The sequence below is a fragment of the Chiloscyllium plagiosum genome, unplaced genomic scaffold (assembly GCF_037043375.1).
Source record: "Chiloscyllium plagiosum isolate Xiang-an unplaced genomic scaffold, Cpla_swu_hap1 HiC_scaffold_2, whole genome shotgun sequence".
NCBI classification, from domain to species: Eukaryota; Metazoa; Chordata; class Chondrichthyes; order Orectolobiformes; family Hemiscylliidae; genus Chiloscyllium; species Chiloscyllium plagiosum.
The window spans coordinates 154,622,322-154,644,004 of record NW_028270140.1 but is presented as its reverse complement, the minus strand read 5'-3'; the positions used below and the strand labels follow the sequence as shown (position 1 = coordinate 154,644,004).

The following is a 21,683-nucleotide window of genomic DNA, read 5'->3' as shown; positions in this document are numbered from 1 at the left end:
TACTGACTTATCCCTTAACCTAATTTCCCAGTTCACAGCACAAAGTTTAGTGTAGCCTGCTGTTAGGTTGGCTATAAAACCTCTGCTCCAAGAACCTGTTCTTAAAATACATGATGAATTCACCATCAGGCTACTTTTGCCCGTCTGATTTGGAACCAATATGGAATTGGACTTTGACACAATGGCAGGAATCTATGCTGGGGCTACAAATAGGGGCCAACAGTGTTGGGATGGTATGCCCTTGGGACTTGACCTTTTACCCTGGCAAATTGAGAGACCATTGCTCAGACCATTGTTTAGTGGAAGGCAGCTGATATCCTGCAACTGAGACAATCAACCTGGAGAAGTGTGAGTTGCTTTTGTGTACACTTCTGGTCACCACACTGGACGGATGTGATTATACTAAGGGTGCAGGGAGATTTGCTAGGATGCTACCTGTGCTGAAAGGTCTGAGCAATGAGGAAATATTGAATAGGCTGAGATTGAAGCTGAAAAGGGTTGCGAAGGGACTTTACAAGTGGTGTATAGGGTTATGATAGGATTGATAGGGTGGATAAATAGGTACCTTTTTTTTCATCAGTGGAGGGGTCAGTACTAGGGAGCATAGATTTAAGTTGGACAAGAGGCCTAAAAAAGGGGAGCTGGATAATTTTCTTGGCCAGAGGATGGTGGAAGCTTGGAATTTGCTGTCTGAAAGTGTGGGTGAGTCAGAAATTCTCATAACATTTAAGAAATATTTACATATTCACTTGTGTGGTCACAGTCTGTAAGGTGATGGGCAAAGAGCTGAAAGATAGAATTAGTGTAGTCAGACATGTGTTGTGACTGTGCCGGTCAATGTACCAAGTGGCCACCTTTTGTGCTGTAAATGTCTATGTATGTACGTATTGCCTGTAACAACTACAAGCATCTTTCCTTGTGCTTTTTAAGATTTTTTTTGGAATGTAGGAGCCTTGTTATTATAGATTGTCAACTTTTTTTATGACAAGTGATGATTTGTCATGGTCATCATTGCTGATGCTTGCTGTCTGGTCCAGAATTTTAATTCCATTCAAATTTCACCAGCTGCTGTGTGGCATTTTAACCCATCTCCCCATGCTACTCTGTCATCTTCCTTCCAGGTATGATTCCTACTCATGGAGAGTTTTCCCCAATTCCCATTGATTCCAGTTTTGCTTGGGCTCCTTGAGGCCACACTTGGTCAAATTCTACCTTGATGTCAAGGGCAGTCACACTTGCTTCCCTTCTGGATCTCAACTGTCTTGTCCATGTCTAAGGCTATAATGAGGCCAGAAACTGCAAGTTGGTGAGTTGGCAGTTTCAGTGTAAATGCTGCTGATACTGCTGTCAATGCAATTTTTCATTACCATATACGATCAAGAGTAGATTGTGATGATGATTGGCTTGATTGAACTTGTTCTACTTTTGGTAAACATGATATACCCTGACAGTTGTTGGTTAGATGTGATGTTGCTTTGCTGGAACTATGGGAGCAGCCAAGGTCATAAGAAATAGAAGCAAGAGTAGGCCATTCAGCTCAGTGAGTCTGCTCTGAAATTCTAGGAGAAAGTGAGGACTGCAGATGCTGGAGATCAGAGCTGAAAAATGTGTTGCTGGAAAAGCGCAGCAGATCAGGCAGCATCAAAGGAGCTGGAGAATCGACGTTTCGGGCATAGGCCCTTCTGAAATTCTATAAGTTTGTGGCTGTTCTGACTGTGGTCGTAACTCCACTTTCCTGCCTACCATCCATCAGCTTTGACTCCTTTTGTTGATTGAAGATCAAACTGCGTTGAATATATTCAATGTACTAGTCTCTACTACACTCTGGGAGAGGATGAAAAGCAAGTTCTGAAGCACATGTCTTCAGTACTGCATTGGGATATTGTCAGGTATTATAGCCTTTGCTGTGACCTTGAGTGGCTTCAGCCATTTCTTCATGCAATCTGCAGTGATTTTGCTAGACTCTTTGAATTAGTTACAAATGAGTCAGCCTTATCTTTTGCAGTGATGTGCGAGTCTTCTTCTTCCTTGAAATTTGTGGAGCATCCTCCTTGTTATTTGTTAAATTGTCCACTGCCATTCACAACTACATGTGACAGCACTTTCAAGCTTTACTATGATCTGTCCATTGTGCGTAGCTTCTAACAAGAGGTTGAATGGCCTTCATTTGGTTTCTGGTAAGAGCATAGGACCAAGGAGTAAACCATTCAGACCCCGTTGATTTGGCCGCATCGTTCATTTAGATCATGACTGATCTGCATCTGTGCCACTTTCCCACACTGTCCTCCTGTATCCCTTCATGCCATTCATCTCCATAAACCTGTCAATCTCTATCGATCATAGACAGTAATTGAGCTTCCACAGCCCTCTGGAGTAGAGAATTCTGAAGACTCACCATCAAATAAAGACATTCCTCCTCATCTCGGTCTCAAATAACCAACCCCTCATCTTGAAATTGTCTGGTTTTAGAATAACCAACCTATCACACATTGTAAGGATTTTGTAAGTTTCAAAGAGGCCACTCTGTCTTCAAAACCCTGCTTCCTCAGTCTGTTCTTATAAAATAATTTCGTTATCCCAGGAATTAATCTGATGAACCTTCCTGGTACTTCTATGGCAAGTATATCCTCCCTTAGTTAAAGTGAAGAAAGGCTATACACAGTCCTTTAGGTGAGGCCTTATCAAGGCTCTGTGCAATTGCAACATTATGTAAATACCCCTGTGCTCAAATGGCTATGTGAAGTTCAATATACTGCTAGTTCAATATACTGCTAGTTTTAATTGTTTGTTGCACATGCAGTCTAGTTTTCAGTGATTCATGACATATGTCCCTTAGGGCACTCACCCTTCCCAACCCCTTTCAGTTTAAGAAATACTCTGTACCTGTTTTTATTCCAAAGTTGAATAAGTTTACACCTTGTCACATTCCATTCCATCAGCCTTGTTCTCGCCCATTCACTTATCCAGTGCAAGTCCTCCCGAAGCACAACTTTCTCACAACTTGCATTCCTACCATGCAATTTTTCTTAAATGTCCATTTATTACATGCTTTACAATAGATTGCAACAGTTTCCCTACCACTGATGATAAACTAACTAACAAGTTTGCAATTGTCTATTCTTCTTTCTTCCTTTGATAAAGTTGGATTACATTTGCCACCTTCCAGTCAAGAGGAACCTTTTCAGAATTTACAGAATTTTGGAAGATAACTGCTAATGCATCCACTATCTCTCTAGTCTCTTCCTTCAACCCTCTGCGATGAAGCTTATCATATTCAGAGAATTTATCAACTTTCAATCTAGTTAGTACAAGAGGCAATGCTTAAATTTAATCCTAATTTCTTTTAGTTCCCCAGTTTCACAAGTCCAGTGGTTGCCTAGTACATTTGGGAGATTTTCTGTACCTTTTTCCATGAAAACGGATACAGAATAACTGTTTATTGTCTCTGCCAGTTAGTTCCTTGTTATCCTCTAGAAATTCTCCTATTTGGTGTAGCTTCACTTTCAGTGCCATCTGACAGCTCAATACGACTCCAGTAAAGTGATTGGTGTGGAAAAATCACCCAGCTCTTCACATGTCTGGATTGATACAGCTTTTCAGATTGCAATCTTTCCAGTTCTGTACCAGCAAAACAGAGATGAGGCAAAGTTAGCTGGTAAAGCAGTAACTGTTCAGCTTTGAACACCAAGGGTGGATTGGTCTTGGATGGCGCGCTCTGTTGATTTACCGGAACAATAATCTCAATGAAAGATTGGATAATCTGATGTTTAATTCCCTCAAATTTAGAAGATTATTGAGCAATTTTGTTACTTTTGGTCTAAAAACTGAAACTACGGGGTGGTGTAAATTTAGAACTCTATTTCACAAAGGGCAATTAATATTAAATCACTTAAGAATTGCAGATTTTAGTTACCAATTGGTATTGTAAAATGTGAGCCAAAAGAATGTTTATGCATTTGATTTGCAGATTAGACATAACTTGTATGCTCCTTATAGTTTACTATTTTGGCCAAACATGTGACTGTATTAGATTGCTTGATAATACTCCTGTGAAGCCCTTTGGAAAGGTTATTGTTAAAGGTGCTGTATCTATACAAGTTGATGTGATTTAGTAATAGTGTGGTGCACCTAAAGATGATCTACTTGGGCTTACATGCTGATGAAACAGAGTCTTAAGAAACTCTGTTTAGAGTGCTTGTTTTTCTGATCAGACATCCTTGAGGTTGAATCAAAATCTAACATTTTGAGTCTGTTGCCTTATCTTTCGTCAGCAGAGTATATTTGCAACCTTGTATATTTCTCCCAAAATTATACATTAACTGTCTGGAAGAGCAGACAGACAAACCTCTCCAACTGATATACTGGAGCTGTACTGTATTTGACCTGGTTATATATGAATCTTCTGTTATCTAGTAGATGTGCATCATTTTCATGACTTTTTCCAAAATCTCGGCTCTTTCTGTATTTGGTTATTTGAACAAATTGGGAACCAAATTCCTTTAAATTGTGCTCATGATATGGTAGCTACAATACTGAACTAGAAATCACAAATTTGAATTCAGTGTTTTTGAAAAACTAAAAACTGTAAATCTCTGATTGTCTTAAAAGCCAAAGTGCTTCTTTTAAAGAAGGAGACCTGCTAGAGGTCAAAATACATTTTCATTGAGGGCTACTTATTGATTTTAAGGAGTTACTTTTCCAGAGCTTGTTTTTCATTCTCCCTAATTCCTTAATTAGATGATAGTGCCTCATGTTATTACATGGCCTCCAGTATTTGTGTTTATGTACAGGGATTCACATTTGGATTCACATAGAAGAATTTAACAACATATTCAATTATTACCACTCCATTAAACTTAAAGCACAAGGAAAGCATTAATTCCAAGTATCACAAAATGTAAATTGGCATGAGATGATAATAGATGTAAGCTACAAATGCTATTTTCAAAAAACAGCTGATGCTCCTGGACGCACATAGCCAACACCCTAATACTGCTTTCTGAGGACTAATGAGGTCATGGCTGAATGGTTGCGTGTTTGTCTTTAACACAGTTACTACACTTCAAATAATTCACAGTATAAGATGCTTTGAAATGTGATAACGCAAATGTAAATTTACAAAGGCCACTTCTGGGGCAAATCTGTTCTTCACCACCTTGCATTTTGAGTGTTGAAACTTGCCATATTTCCCAGTTTGGCCTAAGTATAACTCCAGTTCCAGATTGACCAGCATTGTATCAAAACTTCTGTAAAAGAAGAGTGTCAACACCAATATCAATATGTTTACTGGCACACACTAGGTAATCTGGCGCAGAGGTCAGCATGACTGACCTCATAGCTTTTTTTCAGTGAGTTCACAATTAGTGGACTTAAAACGCTGAGGTTCCGAATACCCTCTGGGCCTGTCGGGTTGGCATAAGATTGTTATGGAGCATATCCCCTTGGATTTTCTTACAAGTATTGTACACCACAAAACTGAGAATTTCTATAAGACATGGTGGCCCTTTTGGAATACCTGGACACTGATTTGTCTACCACACTAAAAAAGGTTTTAATATAGCCATAACAATTGTGCTTTACGAGTCCAATGTCCAGAGAGGGGGAACTGTGAATATATGAATCTGTGAAAATTAATGCTCTCTATATTCAAGAGTTAGTGTTTTGTTTTGCTGAACTGTTATTATTTATTAGTTTGTCGGGAGTTATTTATTTGGTTAAGTAGTTAGGTGGGGTTTTTTCAAAAATGTTTAAATATATTTATACATTTGTACATGAGGGCGGTTTGGGTTTTTAAAATTTCTTGTCTTATTGCTTTGAATTGTTTTGTATTTATTGTGACATTAAAACATCTATTTTTCAATAAAAATATTTTTCTAAAAATGTTGTGTAATGCAGGTACAGTACAGCACAGCATGTTGTACATATAACCTCTCGTGATTCAATTCCCCAATGAAAGCACTAACTGATATGCTTTTGTGTCATGTTCTAGACCCTTCAGACAACTTTCGCGAGATCCTCCAGAATGTGGCCAAGCCTCAGGGAGTCTCTAACATGCGAAAGCTTGGTCACTTGAATAACCTTATTAAGGTAAGTGATATTTGATAAGAGCATAGGTACACAGTCTCAAAATTCCAGGATGGCATTTTCAAGTAGCTACAGGACATTCTCGAATGGGAGGATGAATAGCCATTGTTGTGGTTCATATCAGCACCACTGCCATAAGTAAGAAAAGGAATAAGATCTGGAAAGCAGAAAATGGGGAGTTAGGAAGCAAGTTTAAAAATTAGAATCCCAAAAGTAGCAATCTCAAGATTACTCATGTCATGTGCTAGACAGTGTAGCAATAGCAGGATGCATGCATCTGATGAATATGTGGACTGACAGATGGTATGAGGAGGGGTGTTTTGGATTCTTGGGGCATTGGAATGGCTTTTGGAGAGATGGGACCACTGTAGGTTAGATTTGCTGTACCTGGGAGGACTGAACCTGATGCCCCAGAGGAAGGATTTTTTAATGTGGTTGGGAAGGAGTTAAGTTGCAGAGGGATGGGAACCTAAACAGGAACACAGAAGGAAACAAGGGCAAAAATGAAAGGCAGAATTCGACTTAAGGAAAATGATAGGCAGAGGATTAAACCCACGATGTCCTAGGCCCAGTAATCATCTGCTTCATCAATGAGCCTCCCACGTTTGAGATGTGGAAGGCTTTCGAAGATAATGCAGGATAGGCATGTCCCTTTGAAAACAAGAGATAGGAATGGCAAGATTCGTGAACCGTGAATAACAGCAAAAATTGTGCAACTAGCCAAGAGGAAAAGGGAAGCGTACAAAAGGTCCAGGCATCTAAGAATAGAATGGAGCCTGGAGGAGTATCGGAAGAGTAGGGCAAGTCTTAAACGAGGAATCAAGCAGGCTAAAAAGGGTCATGAAATAGCTTTAGTGAGCAGAATTAAGGAGAATCCCAAGGCCTTTTATTCATATATAAGAAGCAAGAAGGTAACTGGAGAAAGAGTTGGTCCACTAAAGGATAAAGAAGGAAAGAATGTGTGTTGAACCTGAGAAAATGGATGAGATTCTTAATGATTACTTTCCATCAGTGTTCACTGAGGAGAGGGACATGTTGAATGTTGAGATTAGAGATAGAAGTTTGTTTACTCTGGATCACGTTGACATAAGGAGGGAGCATGTGTTGGGTAGGTTAAAGGTTATTAAGGTGAGCAAATCCCCAGAACTGGATGGGATTTATCCTAGGTTGCTGAATGAGGCGAGAGAGGAAATAGCTGGGTCCCTGACAGATATCTTTGTGGCATCCTTAAACACAGGTGAAGTGCTGGAGAACTGGAGAGTTGCTCATGTTGTCCCCCAGTACAATAGTAGTAGTTCTGAGTAACTACAGACCAATGAGCTTGATATCAGTGGTGAGAAAGTTGCTGGAGAAGGTACTGAGCGATGGGATCTATTTATATTTGAAAGAGAATGGGCTTATCAGTGTAGGCAACATGGTTTTAAACGGGGGAGATCGTATCTTACCAATTTAATAGCGTTCTTTGAGGAAGTGATCCAATTGTTAGATGAAGGAAGGACTGTAGATGTCATATACATGGACTTTAGTAAGGTGTTTGATAAGCTTCCCCATTGTAGACTAATGGAGAAAGTGAAGTCACATGGTGTGCAGGGCGTTCTAGCGAGGTGGGTAAAGAACAGGTTGAGCAACAGGAGACACAGTAGTAGTTGAAGGGAGTTTCTCGCAATAGAGAAAGGTGTTCCACAGGGATCAATGCTGGGCCACTTTTGTTTGTGATATACATAAATGATCTGGAAACGGTCTTGTTGGTGTGATCAGTAAGTTTGCAGATGACATGAAGATTGGTAGAATAGCAGGAAGCAAAGAATACAGGAAAATATAGATAGACTGGAGAGTTGGACCGAGAAGTGGCAGATGGAGTTCAATCCAGACAATGTGAGGTGATGCACTTTGGGAAGTCTAATTCTAAAGTGAACTATACTGTAAACGGAAGATACTTTGGGAAAAGTTGATGAGCAGAGAGATCTGGGAGTTCAGGTCCATTGTACCCTGAAGGTTGCTGCACAGGTGGATAGAGTGGTCAAGAAGGCATATGGTATACTTGCCTTCATCAGACGGGGTATTGCGAAGAAGAGCTGGCAAGTCATGTTAAAATGTACAAGAATTTGGTTCGGCCGCATTTAGAATACTGTGTACCGTTCTCGTCGCCACATTACCAAAAGGATGTGGACGCTTTGGAGAGGGTGCAGAGAAGGTTTACGAGGATGTTGCCTGGTGTGGAAGGTGCTAGCTATGAAGAGAGGTTGAGTAGGTTAGGATTTTTTTCACTAGAAAAAAGGAGATTGAGGGGGGAACCTGACTGAGGTCTACAAAATCATGAAGGGTGTAGACAGGATAGATAGAGAGAAACCTTTTCCCAGGGTGAGGGATTCAAAAATGAGAGGTCACGCATTCAAGGTGAGAGGTGGAAAGTTTAAGCGGGATACATGCGTAAAGTACTTTACACAGAGGGTGGTAGGTGCCTGGAATGTGTTGCCAGCAGAGGTAGTAGAGGCAGGCATGGTAGATTCATTTAAGATGTGTCTGGACAGATGCTTGAGTAGGTGGGGAGCAGAGGGATTCAGATCCTTAGGAATTGGGCGGTAGGTTTATACAGTGGATTTGGACCCTGGGCTGTAAATTGTCTTTGTTCTTTCCCTTCTTATGAATTCCGAAGTGGGAACGTAAGTTGATTGCGCAATGTTCAAGTACTGAAGCAGTCCATATCCAAAAACAGTAAGAACTGGACAATATCCAGCTTGGACTGACGAGAGGGAAGCAACATTTATACCACACAAGTGCCATGCAATGGCTAATCTCCATAATGGACTATCTAACATCACTCCTTAACATCCAATTGTATTAACAGCTTGGCAGTTATTGATTGAAAACTGAACTAGACTATCCATATGAATACAGTGGTTCCAAGAACAGTTTAAAGGCTCAGAGTCCTGTAGTGAGTAACTCTCCTGCTGTCTCTCCAAAACCTGCACATCATGTATAAGCACCATTCATTCTAAGCTGTATGGGCACACAGCCATCAAGATGTTCTGCACAAATCAATCAGTGTCAAAGTACTTATTTCAGAAAGCTGAAAGTGTTGGCATGCACTGATCTCTGAAGTCCATGCAGCAGAAAAGCACATGCAAGAATGTGGTCTATAAGGCACAAATCAGGATTATGATGGAATACTCCTCACTTGCCTGGATGGATGCACCTCCAACAACACTCAAGAAAACGTGACATCATCCAGGACAAAGCACCCTGTTTCATGGGTATACCATGATGCTCAGTTGCAGCATTGTGTACTATCTACAAGAGCACTGCAGCCCTAAACCAGCACTTTGCAAACCCACAACCGTGTCAATCTTGAAGCTCAATGGCAGCACATACATAGGAACAGTACCTCCTGCAAGTTCCCCTCCAAGCCATTCATCATCCTAACTTGAAAACATATTACTGTTACTTCACTGCTGGGTCAAAATCCTGGAATTCCCTCCCCAAGGGCATTGTGGGTCTGTCTACAGCATATGGACTGCAGTGGTTCAAGAAGGCAGTTCACACCACCTTCTGAAGAGCAAATAGGGATGGGCAAATATACTGGCTCAGTCAGTGATGCCCATGCCTCATGAGTGTGCATATGCTGTTAGGTGAACATCAACTCACTCCTAGATTCTGCTGAAAGCTGAGGAAATATGCAGTTACTGGCTACCTAACCCCAAGATGCCATCAAGGTTCCTTTCTGAAAAAATAAGCAAGGTTCTTTTCAGCCTTTGTTATTCTGAAATTCGAAATGAGTGATTCTTGTGTCTCAATTCTGCATGACAAATGACAACTAAGCCAGGCACAACGTTGCCAACATTGATTTTAAGTGGCTTAATACACAACAGTACAATTTTTATCTGTACTCTGAATCACTTAAGAATTGGAGCATCTCCAGTAAGAGTATGACATTTGATCCTGTGTTGAAGGAATCAATGTTTTCTGACCAGGTGTGTAACCCAATTCCATACTTTATTTCTTTCCCCTGGAAGCAGTATATGAATTGTAATGCTGTGTGATTGGCTGCACATAAGGAAGTGTGTGTTTTGAACTGTCTTGTGACATAGTGGTCATGTCCCTGTCTCTGGGGCAGAAGATCCGGGTTCAAGATCCATCTGTCCAGATATGTCAGTTGATTAAAAATATTTACGAACTGTAACTTAGGAACTTCACATGGAGGAGTTTTGATTCACTACAGTATTACTGCAGGTCAAATGTCAAGTGAGATTTCTTTCCTCATGGCAAGCAGGTGATTGGAAATATACTTAGGCAACTGTAATCCTGTTGCAGTGTTGGCAATTGACCCAAAAATTGAGGAAATAGTTTGACCTGATTATGAAGGATTACCGAAGAGTTACTCTGGAATAGTCAGGACACTGTTTACATTTGTTCTTGATTTTTCTTTCTCAGCAGTGAGTTTCTGTAACTGTATCATTCTATAGTTTTTATACACCTGATCCTCCCAGGTCACCGATGTGTGTGTGTGTGTGTGTGTGTGTGTGTGTGTGTCTCTGTTTATCCCTGCGACTTTTTCTTTCATTCGTTCGTTCTGTCTGTCTGTTTTATCTCCTTTTAAGGTTTGTAGTATTGAGGGCAAGCAGTCCAGGCCAGTGATCTGATCTGTAAGCCGTGTGAGTGTCACACACTCATGTTTTCCTCCTGACGTCACCACTGGAGATAAATGCTGCTGCAGCTTCCTTCAGCTCATTTTTTTTTCTTGGCAGTGTGGTTTGACGCTGGACTGACCCACATCCCAATTGTGACAAACTGCTTACCGCTTTAGGGAAGGCAGTGGCCAAGTTGTATCATCATGAGACTTATAATCCAGAGACCCAAGTAATGTTCTGGGGGCCTGGATTTGAATCCTACCATGGCAGATGGTATAACATAAACGCAGTAAAATCTGGAATTATGGGTTTAATGATGACTGTGAATCAATTGTTGGAAAGACCCAGCTGGTTCACTAATGTCCTTTAGGAAAGAAAACTGCCATCCTTACCTGGTCTGGCCTCCACGTGACTCCAGACCCACAGCAAAAGGGTTACCCCCGGGCAATTAGGGATGGGCAATAAACGCTGGCCAAACCAGCGCTGCTGTTGTCCCATGAATGAATAAAAAAAAAAGGTACATTACCCATTGGCTAATGGGTTGAGTGTGAACCTTGGGGTTGCTCCTATATTATTCTAGGAACTTCAGGAAATAATCTCCCAAGCTCCATTATGAGCAACAAGGGAGAAAACATTATTGGTCAATGTCAATGGGTCAATGTCAATGTACCAATGAGATGAAGCAGAATTTTAAAGGATAGCTAAGCTAAGTGGGTCTGTTCCTGCTAAGAGTTTGGTCTTGTCTGGAGTCTTTGAGCCTTTTGGAGGCAAATTAATACCAAATTCCATTTAGGGTAATGAAAAAGCATCTGGAATGCAACTGAAATAGCTGTATAGAGATCAGTATCCCATCACCAAGTCACCCTTTATTCTCACATTTAGAGTACATAGGCTCTGACAAGCCAGTTGGAGTCAGTTCCTAGAAGGAAGATACTCCTTTGTTTATTTCTGGAAGCCAGGGCTCCCTGATTAGCCGAAGTTAACCAATCCAATCAAGGATCTTCTAATCAATGAGATCCACCTGGCCATCATTCCAGTCACTGTCGGTAACGTTATTGTTCCAGTCCATTTCTTGGTTCCTGTGCTTTCCTTCAGCACCTCTCAGTTATTGAGCTGCTTCTATGTCTGACATCTACCAGTGAGAGTACTAAAAAGGGATTTTGGGAATGAGCTTTAAGGAATCAAATAAATCCCTGCCAAATTTATTTTATCCTGTGCAAAATAAGAACAAAAGAACTAGGAACAGATAGGCAATTTCACCCCTTGAGCCTGCTCCACCACTGATCTCATCTTTGCCTCAAATCTACTTTCTTGCCTGCTCTCCATAACCCTTTAACGCATTACTAATTAAATATCTGTCTACGTGCTCATTCAGTGTCCTGGTGTCGACCTGTTGCGCCTCTGTCAAAGCAAAACACTCAGATCTTAACTCTTTCCCTGCCTGCTTATACTCTATACACATTCTCATTCCCTCCTTTTATCATTTCACAATAACCACCTAGTTGGCAGTACCAGCTTTCAGTAGACTCTGACAGCCAATGTTTAAGCGAGTTATTGGTTGACCACAGGGCAGTGGGGTTGTTTGTTGCGTATGTCCCAGAGATGTTCTCTGATACATTCTGCAAGTTGGCATCTTGACTCCCCAATGTATACGAGACCACATCAAGAGCAACGGACACAGTAGATGAGGTGTTTGGATGTGCAGCAAAGTCTATGCCGGGTGTGGAAGGATCCTTTGGGGCCTTAGTTGGAGGTGACGGGGAAGTGTGGGTACAAATTTTACATGTCTTGCGGCAGCAGGGGAAGATAGAGCTTGAATTGGTGGGGGGCATGAACCTAATGAGGGAGTCTCAGAAGGAATAGTCTCTGCAAAATGCTGATGGTAGTAGGGAGGAAAATATATCTGGGTTGGTGGCGGTGGAGTGGGGGAGTCTGACTAGGTGGCAGAGAATGATCTGTATCCAGAGATTGGTGGTGTGGGGGTGAGGGTTCTATCCTTGTTGCAGTTGGGAGGGGTGGAATTCAAGGGTGGAGGTGCGGGAAGTGGAGAGATGCACTGGAGGGCATTGCTGACCATGTGGGAGGGGAAATTGCGGTCCTTGAAGTAGGAGACCATCTGGGATATTCTGAAGCAGATATGGCAGAGGCAGATGAATTGGAAATAAGGATAGCATTTTTACAGAAGAGAGTTTGGGAAGAGGTGTAGTCCAGGTAGTTGTAGGAGTTCATGGGTTTGAAATAGATATCCGTGTTGAGCTGGTCACCGGAAATGAAGATGGAAAGATCCAGGAAGGGGAGGGAGGTGTCCGAGATGGTCCAGGTGAACTTGAGGCCTGGGCGGAAAGTGTTCGTGAAGTTGATGAACTGTTCAACCTTCTCATGGGAGTATGAGGTGGCACCCATGTAGTCATCAATATAGCAGAAGAAAAGATGGGGAAAAGCATATATATATAATCATGTATAGATAAAGAGCTATACCTACCTCTTTATCTATATCTGATAAAGAGGCATGTATAGCTAGGGCCCATGCAGATGCCCTTGACAACCTCTTTGGTCTGAAAGAAGTGGGAGGATTCGAAGGACAGTCATCAGTAGTTTCTAAATTCCAAACTTTGTTTTGAATTGAATTCAAATTCCACCAACTGTTGAAGTGGGATCAACCCAAGTCCCCAGAACATTTGCTGAGTTTCTGGATTAATAGTCTAGCAAAAATGCCTCCCCTTATGTGTGTACATGCATGCACAGGATCCTGAACTGTTCCTGATTGTACTGGATTTTCCAAAATTAAAAATGACTTCTTTTAGAAGGATTAGGTGACGTGTCTTCCACAGTTCCATTGCTGACTAAGGGCAAATGCAGTATTTGGTTTAAGATATGTGTTACCTAATAAGAATGATATAAGAATATTTTGTGGTCTCTGGGAAGTTGCCAAATTATGTTCATTTTTAGGGAATGGACTGTCCCCATTCAGATCCCCTACCTTGGCATCTGCACGTCCTTTGCTCAACAGCTGGACCACACCTAAATATGCATACCACACTAAGCCTGCTGTCACAACTGGGCTGAGACTGATCATATTCACTGACTGGAACTTTGAGATATCAAAGTTGGATTTGAACCTAGGTCTTCACTCCAAGATAATGTTGAAAATATATTGTATGTATCACTTACTATTTAGTACCATTTACTAAATCTCAAAGCATTAATCCTGATTACCAATCTGCTGATGGAGCTCATTGTATCCATGGGTTTCCGTCACATATGGAGTTGAAGGAGAGACATGTGGCTGGAAGGAAGCATGGCCACTTAAATATCTATTTCTAATTGTAACAAACAAAAGGCTACTGTGAGTGGCATTCCCATCTTTTGTGTATATTTCTAAGTCCAAATAAATTTTGGGATTAAGAAAGAAGCTGCTATGTTCACTACGGTGCAGAACATTAAATGGTGTACAACATAACAATTCATTGCTGCAGGACGGCAACGTTCATTGTAAATGATATTTCAATTCCTCTACCTAACCAGCAAAACATAAACAGGAAATTAAAGAGGAAATGGCCTCTTTACACTGGTCTTGTTTCACACAGGATACATGTCTATTTTCATGTATTGAACTATAAAGTTTTTAATAGACAGTATTACATGTAGACATATGTATACTTTTTAGAAGAGGCAGGAAGGTGAGATGTGAGCTGGCAGTTGGTATAATGGCAAGATTCCAAATCTCAGATTTGGAATACTCTTCATCTGATCAAAAGTGTTCTATTAAGTAAAGGTACCAATACAGTTAATGCATGATGCTTTGATTCTTTATGTTGTGTTGCTTTTTCTACTAACACTGCAGTGATAGTCTTAGAACTATTGGAACTCCATCCTATTTTAACGCAGCTCAAGATATTCAATCCACAAACACCATCTATAGATAACAACATGGATATTTCACACTATTCTCATCATTAGGCTTGACTGAATTAATTTGGGTTAATACTGATGATAAATCTGAACTTGCTGTTGAGTAAAGATATGAAAGGCTGGGAGTGAGCCTGCTGTTTACATATCACTGGATGAGAGTACGCCTACTGATAAGGGCAGATTTTTGGGTGGCTGTGAACAGCGCAGAAAACCATTGGGAAAGACATCTCCCAGCATCTGCTTCAGGGCTAATGTGTATTGTCACCAGGCGGCTACCTAAAAATTGATGGATCTGAACCACCTGTACAAATAGCCTAATAGGTAAACTTCAGCAATTTTTATCATTATAATTGTTTTGAGTGGTACCCCTCATCTCGGTGGAAATGGTCGCTTATTTGATCTTGTCAGGTGATATTTGACTCGTACCTTTTATAGCAATTTTTCATTAATTCAATTTTTGTTTACACAAAACGTTTTCTCCCAATTATCGTGTGCCTACTATTTCGACATGCCACCGTGTTCTCTGGCTTGCTGAAGTTCAGTGCAGTTTGAAAGAACAACACCTCATTTTCCTCTTGGGGACCCTGCAATCTTCAGCACTCAATATCAAGTTCAATGGTTTTCAGGTGTCTCTGTGTGTGTCTCGCGCTCTCTGTGTGTGTCTCGCGCTCTCTGTGTGTGTCTCGCGCTCTCTGTGTGTGTCTCGCGCTCTCTGTGTGTGTCTCGCGCTCTCTGTGTGTGTCTCGCGCTCTCTGTGTGTGTCTCGCGCTCTCTGTGTGTGTCTCGCGCTCTCTGTGTGTGTCTCGCGCTCTCTGTGTGTGTCTCGCGCTTATTTTGTTTCTCTTCCCCTCTATTTGTTTTAAAAAGTTTTTTGCATTCATGTAACTTTAAGCATTTATGCTCAGCACGTCCAATTTAAATTTTTTTCAAAATATCAATCAAATACTGTACATATTTCTTACAAACATAATTAGAAACATAAGTAATATTTGCACACATCTTACTACAAGACTGGATAACTGCAGGCAATAGTTAGGTTGCAAGAAATCATTCATGCTCGATATGATTATTCTGCAATATGTTTTCTGACCATTCTTAATGCTAATATTAAGTGTTACATAATCAGATATTGAAACTGAAAATGCCTAAAAATGTGTTTGCCCTGCATAAGAACACAGAATATAGTAGCTTATTTTTTCCCTCTTTTTGTAAACTAATTCTTTATTATTAAGATAACCAGGATGCATCATATCCCTTTGTCCATCATTGAGGACATCATGGCTATGCCCAATCCAATCCTTCCTTTGCATTAAAGATCCCTATATAGTAATCTGAAGGACATATTTTGCCTGCCTTTTTATTGAGCTTAAAAGCCCTTTGAAAGATCTCTCTTGGCTGAGATTGTCTCATTCACAACTTATTTCATATTGCCTGTAGCAGAAAAGTAATCTTTGAGATATTTTCAAACAGTTGACAAAACTGATAGTTCTACGACACAGTGGTTGCGTTCTTGTGCAACTCCACGTTATAGAAAAAAATCACACTTTAGGAAACAGGGCTTAAAATGTTGGCAAAGTTTGCATTGTAGAGACAGCATTCCTAATTGGTCAATCCTGTTACAGCATTGATGAAATGTGCGTTATAATAGAATGGCCTGCACATTTAACAAACAACCAATATTCATAATGAACAATAAGTATAATTGAACTCTTAATATGTTGGAAATATCAGTTTATGCAACATCTATGGAGGGAGACAGAGTTTATGTTTCACCCTGAAATTTAACTATTTTCATCCGCATTGCTGCCTGGCCCCTTGAGTATTCCCAGCATTTTATGTTTTTACCTTAGATTCCGAGCAATCACACTAGTGTGCTTATGTCAGTAACGACTATGTCACGTGCAACAGGAAGTCACTTGAAAAAATGGAGCTTCTGCTGATGAAAAACAGATATAAAAACACAGCAGATTATTTGGGTTCTGTAATGGTAAAAGGTGAGTTACTATTTGGGATTTGAACCCTTTGCCAGAAGTGGAAACTAATATATAGCGAGCAATTTGTTGGAGGTGAACAGATCAAAATGTGAGCTGATGAATAGTGATAATAAATTCTGAAACGGTTAGAGTTCAAGTTGATCAATATTGGCTATGATTGTTTCTGTTACGGTAAAGTACAGTAAATAATTTTGTGTATAACCAGAAATAATGATGTTGGAATGATATTTTAAAGAAAAGTCTCTTTAAAGTCAGGAGTTAAAAGATATCCCTTGAAAGAACTTGCATGGATACCTGTATTGATAACATGTATCTGGAATAAGTGAGTGGAACAGAGATACATTATTCAGATTTGAAAACAAATTTAGTCCAGTGGTTAATTTCGACCTTTTTATTTTTCCTTCTTTCATCCACTTCTGACATACAATCGGTGAATTTCTACAATACTTTCCTTCAGTTCTAAAGAAGTTATATTTGAATTGTAATATTAACTCTAACTCTGTCCACACTTTCCTTGAGATCTACTGAATATTTCAGCACTTGATTTTATTTTCTGATTTCTAGAATCTACAGTGTTTAATTTTTCGTCAACTGTACGCAAATAAATTGAAAACAATTTCCTAAAAACAGAGTTGAAACTAGTAAAATGTTGTTATTACAATTGCAAGAGAAGATGACTTTCTGTAATTAAGCCAGGGATGGGTTTGTACCTTTGACGATGCAATGATATTGATTCATACAGCTCAGAAGAGGGCCTTTGGCCCATCAAGTCTACCCTGAATTAGAGTCATATAGCAAAAAAAAACTGACCCTTCAGTTCAACTCATTATGCCGACCAGGCTTCTGAAATTAAACTAGTCCCATTTGCTTGCGTTTGTTCCATATCCCTCAAACCCTTCCTATTCATGTACCTGTCCAAATGTTTTTGAAATATTATAACTGTACCTGTATCTGCCACTTCATCTGGCAGTGACTATGTAAAAGCAGTATCCAACCGATTGCTTCCCCATTGCTTCATTGGCTAAGGAACTAATTTAATTTGATGCACCTCCTTCATTACTTAACTTGCAGTGGGAATAGTCCTTTTTCAGAGATGCATTGTATAAGTAAAACAGGGAAAAAGCTTAGAGGAGAAAGTGAGGTCTCCTGAAGAAGGGCTTATGCCCGAAACGTCGATTCTCCTGTTCCCTGGATGCTGCCTGACCTGCTGCGCTTTTCCAGCAACACATCTCCGGCTCTGATCTCCAGCATCTGCAGACCTCACTTTCTCCAAAAAGCTTATTCAGTCTGTCAAGTCTAATGGCTATTTTAAAGCTCATACTGGTGAATTTATCACTAGCAGGATAGAAAGAACAAAGTTTTTTGTTTTGACTTGGGATTAGAAGAATCAAATCACCCATTTCAAATGGAGCATAAATATTGTTGAGGGGATTCAGTTACTTCAAAAACATTTTCTAGAACCCCAAAAATGTGAAAGGTTCATGCCCATGTACCCTGAACAGAATCATAAAATTGTCTCTGAAATTCATGAGAAAGGAGTCAGTTAAGTAGAAACCTAAGAGTTGAAATAGAGGATAATTTCTCTGGTCTTGAGTCCCTGCAATGGTTAATGTTGGGAAACCAGCTAAAACTTCGTTTTGTTGTTTGCATTGAGGTCTTTCTAAGCTGTCTTCTATATGAGCAGTAACTGTGAACAGTTTTGGTTCTGTTGTCTGAGGAAAGGTGGCTGGAAGCTGTCCAAAGAGAGTTTTTAATGCAGGGGAACCTCGATTATTCGAACGAGGTGGGTGAGCACTATTTCTTTCAACCCCCATCCCCCAAACCCATCCAAAACCTGCCCCGCCCGCCCACCCGCCTCCCCAAACCCCATCCAACACTGGCCCACCCCCTGCTCCCCCAACCCTGTCCAATACTGCCTCCCAAACCCCATCCAACACCAGCCCCCTCCTGCTCCCCCAATCCTATCCAACGCCACCCTTCCTGCTCCCCAATCCGTCCAACAGTGCCCCAAACCCGTCCAACACAGCCCTCCAAACCCCATTCAACACTGGCTCCATCCAGTTCCCTCATCCCATCCAACACTGCCCTCTCCCGCGCCCCAATCCTGTCCAAGACCACTCCCCACTCCCACCACCCGTGCCACCACCTCTCCACACTCTGGCAGCCGGAATTACATCAATAACAAGACTGCTGCTGCTGCGGTTTGGGGGTGGTGAGTCTCCAAATAGAGCGCACACTCAAAATGTTTTACTGTAACTTTTTGACAGGTTCCACCTTTGCCCTGTACAGGGCAATGTTGAGAGATTACCCAGGGAAGGATGTTTAGGGTACACCTCTGTGTAGAGCTGCAGGGAAAGAGGGAGAGTGGGTAGGAGGTCAGTCATTTAGAGACAGTACCTGCACTCTCATCAGTCCAGGACTGTTCTCGGCAGCACCTTTAATCACTAAAGAAAAGACGCGATCAGTGTTGGACACACGTCTTTGATGTAATGTTTCTGTCGGGACCTCAAGATCTCCTTCAGATAATCCGATTTTTGAATAATTGGTATTTGAATAATCGAGGGTCCCCTGTACTGGGTATAGAAGAGACTGTATGTTATGAAGGGAGTAGGAACTGTACATGTTGGCAAATAGATTGAGGGGAGCTTATTGAAACGTCGAAGATTCTTGGAGGTCTTGACAGGGTAGATGTGGCAAGGTGGTTTCCCGTTGTGGGCATAATCTAAGATAAGGGGTTGCTCACAGGAAATTAAGTTAAAAATCACACAACACCAGGTTATAGTCCAGCAGGTTTAATTGAAAGCACTAGCTTTCGGAGCGCTGCTCCTTCATCAGGTGGTTGTGGAGTACACAATTGTAAGATACAGCATTTATAGCAAAAGTTTAGTGTGATGTAACTGAAATTATACATTGAGAAGTACCTCGATTGTTTAAGTCTCTTATCTGTTAGAATGACCATGTTAGCTTCACTTCTTTCATATGTAAATCACAACCTTTTTTAAAAGTTACATTCTTGAATGAACTTTAACAATTGATGTCAGCCCAGATGGTGTAATGATGATCAATACATTGTACACCCCAGTCCAACACCAGCATCTCAAAATCGTCACAGGAAATATTTTGCTATGGTCTGTTTGAAGCAAGTTAGTATATTTCAAGAAAAACTCTCATAATTAAAGCACATGAGGGACAAGAATAGATAATAAGATGTTTCAGCATTGCTCTGGGATGAAAAGCTATATACTTATTATTTATGGAGGTTGAATTTTAAAAAGAAGCAGAAGTACTTTTGTCAATTCTGTGAAGGTTTTTTATTAAAAAGGTCAAAGTCATGCTGGAACAGTAACCTAAGTACATCATTGCTAAGAGAACTTGACTGCAGTCACATTGAGAGAATCCTTGTATGGTTAGTGGATAAGATGCTCATACTAAGCTGTCTTCTATATCAGTTTTGCTTGATTTTATTGCTTTTCTTCTTTTGTGTAATAAACCTATGTTATGTTGTTAAAGAGCATCTTAAACCTAGTGTCTGTTTCACTCACTAACTGCCCTGTTTAATAACTGAAAGAAGTTATTGATCAAGTCAGGTTTCATTCTGGCATCTGATTTGTTATCAGTGACATCAGCTGGACTCAACAGCTATAACAGAAACAAGTTAGGGAATTGTTGGTGTAAACTTATATGATTTGGGTTGTAGGTTTGTTCGGTTAGCTGGTAGGTTTGTCTGTAGACGTTTCATCACCATGCTGGGTAACATCACCAGAGAGCCTGCAGTGAAGTGCTGGTGTTCTGTCCCACTTTCTATCTGTGTGTCTTGGTCTGTTAAGGTGGGTGATATCGCTTCTGGTTCTTTTTCTCAGAGGTTGGTAAATGGGGTTCAAATCAATGTGCTTTTTGATGGAGTTCTGGTTTGAATGCCAGGCCTCTTGGAATTCCCATGTGTGTCTCTGTTTATCCTGTCCTAGGATGGATGAGTTGTCCCAATCGAAATGGTGTTCTTCTTGGTCTGCATGTAAGGATGCTAGTGATAGCTGGTCATGTTTTTTGGTGGCTGGTTGGTGCTTGTGTGTCTTGGTTAGTTTTCTACCTGTCTGTCCGATGGAGTGCTTGTTGCAGTCCTTGCAGGGCATTTTGTAAATTACATTTGTTTTGCTGGTTGTTGGTACAGGGTCCTTTTTTAGGTTCATCAGTAGCTGTTTCAGTATGTTGGTAGGTTTGTGGGCTACCCTGATGCCAAGAGGTCGAAGTAGTCAGGTAGTCAGATGTCTTTGTATGGTAATGTGGCTAGAGTCTCTGGATGTGTTGTCATCTTGTTTGGGTTTGTTGTTTAAGAATCAGCGGACTGTATTTATCGGGTACCCATTCTTGAATACGCTGTATAGGTATTTTTCTTCTGCTTGTAGTTCATGGGTGCTGCAATGTGTTATGGCTCACTTAAATAATGTCCTGATGCAGCTCTGTTTGTGGGTGTTGGCATGATTGCTCCTGTAGTTGAGTATCTGGACTGTGTGTTGCTTTCCTGTAGACGCTAGTCTGCAGTTCTCCATTAACTGTATGTTTCACTGATACATCTAGGAAGGGGAGTCTGTTGTAGTTCTCTTCCTCTTTGGAGGATGTTGATGATATTGTAGGTTTCCTCTAATTTGTTCTGTTTCAAGATGACAAAGGTGTCATCCACATAGCTTGGGGAGGGCTGTTCATTCTGGTCTCTGCTGCTCAGATGTATATGATTCAATCAAGTGAAACTTGTAATATTCTGTAAGACTGTTCTGCTTTTATTTTCTCTCCACGTAGTGCATTGGTCTTCACTTGGCAATCACCCAGTGTGGCATGATTGAAATCGGGAGCTCATTGTGTGGGAAGTCACAGTGTAAATTTGTCTCATTATGCTATGTTGCAACATTCATCTGTATCAGGCAACAGACACAACGTTAGTTACATTGTTTAGATAGTTTGTTCAAAGTTGTTTGATATGGTCTATCTCTCTTCCTCCACAGTTACTTTGTAATGTTGGCCACTGTGAAGAGAAACTAGGATTTACTTATGAAGAAATTATAATATGGTA

The 21,683-nt window shown here is 40.7% G+C and overlaps 1 protein-coding gene across 2 annotated transcripts in view; it reads left to right on the top strand.

Moving 5' to 3' along the window:
• Nucleotides 1–21,683, top strand: part of rictora (RPTOR independent companion of MTOR, complex 2 a) — a 239,055-nt gene that overhangs the window by 67,931 nt on the left and 149,441 nt on the right. For both annotated transcript variants that reach the window (XM_043703095.2, XM_043703086.2), the window contains exons 3-4: nt 5,990–6,087; nt 21,616–21,680. In XM_043703095.2, the coding sequence (XP_043559030.1) occupies nt 5,990–6,087; nt 21,616–21,680 (163 nt within the window). The remainder of the gene's footprint in view (nt 1–5,989; nt 6,088–21,615; nt 21,681–21,683) is intronic.